We start from the raw sequence: 5,716 nt of genomic DNA, 5'->3' as shown, positions 1-5,716 counted from the left end.
AACCGCCAGCTTGCTCGCGCCGCCCGCGGTGAGCCCGACCGTGCTTCCGGCGGGCGCGCCACCAACAGCGACGCCACTCCGTAACGCAAGCCGGCGCAGGCGACCCAATTCAAACATCTTTTTTTCCTTTTAGAGAGAGAGAGAGAGTAGGGGAGGTAGGAATCGGCTCAGCTGCCTCGAGTTAACGGCGCCATCGCCGGGGGCTCGCTGGTGCGGGCGGGCGGGCGGGCCCCGCGCCAACGACCCGTTCGCTACTGGGCCGCCACCTCGGGCGCGACGCTTCGCGGAAACCGCGCGGGTCAGCCACGTTCCAGAAGGCGACCCCACACCCGCGCCAGCCGTCGGTTCGCCCATCCTCTCCATCCAACGGTGAGTTGTCTCCCTGAGCACCCCCTTTGACTCGTCGCGGGTCTCCTATAAGTAGACGCCTTCCCCGTTCGGCTCGAGAACTCTACTCCTCCCTCCTACTGCGGTCAGTGCTACTGCATGCCATGGGTGACACCGGCGCGAACATGGGCCACTGGGCGGGCATCTACGGCGTCGGCGGCAATGGGGCCGCGACGGCCGAGGGCAGCGTGGTGACGGTGTCTAGCCCGACGTCCGGGGGCTCGGGCGGCGGGAGCCCCACGAGGTCGGCGCCCGGGGTCGAGGGAGGCCGCGTCGGCAAGCCGGCGCGGCGGAGGTCCCGCGCGTCGCGCCGGGCGCCCGTCACGCTGCTCAACACCGACACCACCAACTTCCGCGCCATGGTGCAGCAGTTCACCGGCATCCCCTCCGGCCCCTACGGCCCGGCTGGCGCGGGCGGCGGGCCCGTGATCAGCTTCGGCGCGGGCGGCGGCGACTACGGCCTCGGCGGTGGCATGCCGGTGCGCCCGTCGCCGAGCTCGGCCGTGATGTCGTTCGACCACCTCGGCCACCACCGCCCGTCCGCTGTCACCTCGTCCCTGCAGCAGCAGCAGCAGCAGCAGAGCCGGCTGTTCCGGCCGCAGCAGCAGCAGCAGCAGTACGGCGACTACGGCGGCATGCACGGAGGCGGCGGCGCGGACATGTCGTTCCTGCACGGGTTCGAGTCGTCGGCCGAGGACAGGCTGCTGCTGCAGAGCATCCAGGCGGCGCAGATGCTGCCCCGCCCGGCCTCCACTAACACCCCCAATGGCTACAACTTCGGATGATCACATCACCACTCCACCCCTATACCCCGTTGATCAATTAAGGTACACTTAATCAGAGAGCCAGCGAGAGCAGCAAGCTATCATCAATCCACAGCTTTGCTTTCTCCGCTCTGGGAAGACGACGGTTGCTGTTTCGAAGGTTAATTTTTGCTGGCCTTGCTGTAGAGAGGGATGGGCTGAACTCTGAAGCAAGGGTAGCTGATTAAGACAGTAATTAGTTGTAGTAATAGTAGCCACACCACACTACTTTACAGGTTCAGCTACAGTTGATTAGGTGCATGTGAAACGGAAGGCATGTAAATAGTTTTAGCTTTCGGTGTGTATTGTAGTGCAGCGGCAACAGCTTGATAGCGAGGAATCTTCTCCTCCTTCTAGATTGGACGCCTTGCCTTAGCTTGTCTCGGAAGCAAAGTTGGGGACTGCAACCACCACCATGCATGCATCTACTGTACTATAGTACTACTACTACCACTGCTGGTCAAGTCGCCGCTCCTAATTGATCACATGTTGTTTTCTCAAATAAATGTGTCTCTTTCTTTAGCCGTGCCTGCCGCCTGTAACTGTTCATCTTTTAAAAGATAAGATATCAGCTCCTTAATTTGTTCCCTGACGAACATATTCGAGTGCACATGTACCGTGATTAACTGATGACTACATTTTGTGGAAAAAAAACTGACGACTGACCTACGGGCTATCGATCTCAGCCGTTGAGGCCTGTACAGAATGTATATATGTGGGCCCACGAGGAGCTCGATTGACACATGTGCCATGACGACCCGCTGACGGCAGGTCAAAGTCGCAACTGTTGTCTAAACCGAGACTGGGAAAAGTCTAACCCAACTCGGGTTAGCTTAGTTAATCAGCTAAAATAAATTAACCATGCTTAATGTTTTGCCTCCTTGCACACGCAAGTCTTTCAGTGGGGTCGAGCTTTCACGCGTAGAGGGGTGGATCGGTAAATGCATGTGTGATATCGTTATCTACTTATTAAAATTTTTGGAGCAGATAATGAACGTCGTCGTATCCAGCCTCCCGGGCTTTGCTCGTGCAGTACTGGAACGTGAGGTGTTGCGGAAGCCACAAACCACGTCTTAACTTTAGTTTTGATGGGTTGAAGATATCACTGTCCTTTTAGTCATTCAACCATAAATTGGTCTGCAACTCCTTCTGATTGTATGTGTTTTTTTTTGAAACGGAGGCATAAGATTTACCTCATCTATTAAATAAAGAGAGAATAGAGTTTAGAGCTTTACATGACACCCCATACAAGCGACATGACAATTACTCACATACAATGATAGTCCCTAGCTTCTTGGCGCCGGCAGTAACCCATAACTTTGCCTCACCAATGATGGTTTGGAGGAGAATAGGCGGTGGCGCAAATTTTTGCCGAAATACCCTAGCATTTCGCTCGTTCCAAATGGTCCAAGAGGTGAGCATGACGAGAGAGGACATGGCATGCCAATTCGGGTTTCGGTCATCGGTACGCTTGACCCACCACTCCTTGACGGATTCATCAAGATGCCAATCGGGAATGTTGACGTGAGGTAGCCCAAGCTTCTCGATGATAGATCTCCAAAGCCTAAGAGTGTAACGACACTTGAAGAAGAGGTGTGGCCCCGTTTCTTGCTCTCTCTTGCATAGTGGAGAAAGACCACAATTGACCCAACCACGCTTCTCCAATCGATCGGCGGTCCAAATTCGGTCTTGCAGGGCAAGCCACGCAAAGAATTTTACCTTAGGGGGTGCCCAAGCCTTTCAAACCATACGGTCCATGGGAGAGAGAGTCAATCCAAGGAACAGAGCCTTGTACGCAGTGGCCGCCGAGTAGATCCCATCGTTCGCGTGCTTCCAAGTAATGTCGTCTTCGGCTTGGTCCTCAAGGGGGAAGTCATGAACAAGCATCCAAAGAGTGAAGAATTCGCTAATGTGGCGAATGGAGATAACCGTGTTTGGATTGATTTTGAGAATCCATGCATTCTCATAGAGGGCTTCACGCACCTTCCAATCCTTTCTCCTTGAAGCCTCGTAGATTAGTGGAGCAATATCCATGGGTTTTCGCCCAAATAGCCAAGGTGAGTCCCAGAACGGTGTTTTTGCACCGTCACCCACAGTGATAGTTGTAGAGGCGTAGAAAAACTCGAGGTCCTCGGCGGTGCAAGGGTTACCAAACCCCACCCAAGGCTTGTGGGGCTCCTTCCATTCATACCACAGCCAACGAAGACGTAAAGCCCGCGAATTTTTTTCGGTGTTGAGTACCCCCAGGCCACCATATTCCTTTGGCCTACAAACTATTTTCCAATTGACTTTGCACTTGGCTCCCGTTGTCTTATCCGCACCGGACCATAGGAACGACCTCTCCAATTTATTTAGGTTGTTGAGCGTACTTGGCGGCACAATGAGAGGCGTGATTGAGTAGATCGCTTGGGATGAAATGACCGATTTGACAAGTGCCGTGCGGCCGATGGTAGTGATATTTTGGCCGTCCCAAGTGGCCAATTTGCTAGCCGCCTTGTCCTTAAGGTATTGGAAATCCACCTTTCTGAGCTGCCAAACAGAGAGAGGCAAGCCAAGATACTTCACCGGGAAAGTAGCACAAGTTGCAGGCAAGCTCTGAAGAGTGTGCCCAAGATTAAGATGACTACATCGAATTGGCACAACAGAGCTTTTCTAAAAGTTGGTGCATAGACCTGTCACTTCGCCAAAGCCTCTCAAGATGGAAGCAAGATTGTCAACGTCCCTTTTGATAGGAGCCAGAAAAACATCAGCATCATCCGCATATAGGGAGGTTCTCACCGTAGGCACCCGCCCACGTATCTTGTGAAGAAGGCCTTTCCGGGTTGCCAAATCCAGAATCTTATGCAGTGGATCAATCGCGATGACGAAAAGCAGGAGGGAAATGTGGTCCCCCTGCCGGAACCCCTTCCCATGCTTAATGGGAGGGCCGGGGATGCCATTTAAGAGAATACGAGACGATGACTAGGATAGGAGTGCGGCAATCCAAGCCCGAAACCTATCCGGGAAACCCAAACGCTGAAGGAGATCTAACATGTAGCCCCACTTGACGGAGTCAAAAGCCTTTCTTATGTCTAGCTTGAAAAGGAGAGACAGGGTCTTGCACTTGTGTAAGTGCCTAGCAAAATTACGAACGCACATGAAGTTGTCATGTATGCTACGCCTCTTTATGAATGCACTTTGCGCGTTGGAGACAAGGCAGTCCATGTGTGGAGCCAGCCGGAGCGAAAGGACCTTGGCAATTATTCTTGCGATGGCGTGGATGAGACTGATAGGTCTGTAATCAGAGATGCCTTCCGCTCCCTCCTTTTTGGGCAATAGCACAACATTGGCAGAATTCAACCAATGCAGGTTGGAGGTGTGGAGAGAGTCAAAACACTGGATGACTCTCATGACCGTGAGCTTGATGATGCCCCAACACTTCTTGAAGAAGATCCCTGTGTGTGACGCCCCCGATTCAATCGTACACTAATCATGCACGCAAATGTGTACGACCAAGATCAGGGACTCACGGGAAGATATCACAACACAACTCTAAAAACATAAATAAGTCATACAAGCATCATAATACAAGCCAGGGGCCTCGAGGGCTCGAATACAAGTGCTCGATCATAGACGAGTGAGCGGAAGCAACAATATCTGAGTACAGACATAAGTTAAACAAGTTTGCCTTAAGAAGGCTAACACAAACTGGGATACAGATCGAAAGAGGCACAGGCCTCCTGCCTGGGATCCTCCTAAACTACTCCTGGTCGTCGTCAGCAGCCTGCACATACTAGTAGGCACCTCCAGTGTAGTAGTCGTTGTCGACGGTGGCGTCTGGCTCCTGGGCTCCAGCATCTGGTTGCGCCAACCAGGTAGAAGGGAAAGGGGGAAAAGGGGGAGAAAAGCAACCGTGAGTACTCACCCAAAGTACTCGCAAGCAAGGAGCTACACTACATATGCATGGGTATATGTGTAAGGAGGCCATATCAGTGGACCGAACTGCAGAATGCCAGAATAAGAGAGGGGTAGCTAGTCCTATCTAAGACTACGCTTCTGGCAGCCTCCGTCTTGCAGCATGTAGAAGAGAGTAGATTGAAGTCCTCCAAGTAGCATCGCATAGCATAATCATACTCGGCGATCCTCTCGTCGTCGCCCTGTTAGAGAGCGATCACCGGGTTGTATCTGGCACTTGGAAGGGTGTGTTTTATTAAGTATCCGTTTCTAGTTGTCATAAGGTCAAGGTACAACTCCGGGTCGTCCTTTTACCGAGGGACACGGCTATTCAAATAGATTAACTTCCCTGCAGGGGTGCAACACATAACCCAACATGCTCGGTCCCATTTTGCCGGACACACTTTCCTGGGTCATGCCCGGCCTCCGAAGATCAACACATCGCAGCCCCACCTAGGCCTAACAAAGAGGTCAACACACCGGTCTAACTCCTATGGCGCAGGGGTCTGGGCCCATCGCCCATTGCACACCTGCACGTTGCGTGGGCGGCCGAAAGCAGAACTAGCCCCCTTAATACAAGAGCAGGCTTACGT

At 53.0% G+C, this 5,716-nt stretch overlaps 1 protein-coding gene across 1 annotated transcript; it reads left to right on the top strand.

Annotated features, from left to right (window-relative positions):
- Positions 1–442: 442 nt before the first annotated feature.
- Positions 443–1,712, top strand: LOC123136633 (VQ motif-containing protein 22). The gene has a single exon (XM_044556058.1). The coding sequence runs from the start codon at positions 492–494 to the stop codon at positions 1,170–1,172; it is 681 nt and encodes a 226-aa protein (XP_044411993.1). The 5' UTR covers positions 443–491; the 3' UTR covers positions 1,173–1,712.
- Positions 1,713–5,716: the final 4,004 nt, after the last annotated feature.

This window comes from Triticum aestivum, chromosome 6B, assembly GCF_018294505.1.
Source record: "Triticum aestivum cultivar Chinese Spring chromosome 6B, IWGSC CS RefSeq v2.1, whole genome shotgun sequence".
NCBI lineage: Eukaryota > Viridiplantae > Streptophyta > Magnoliopsida > Poales > Poaceae > Triticum > Triticum aestivum.
This window is presented reverse-complemented; position numbering and strand designations above follow the sequence as displayed.

Coding starts and splice junctions, on each gene's coding strand:
- LOC123136633 (XM_044556058.1), top strand. CDS start 492: ATGGGTGACACCGGCGCGAACATGGGCCACTGGGCGGGCATCTACGGC.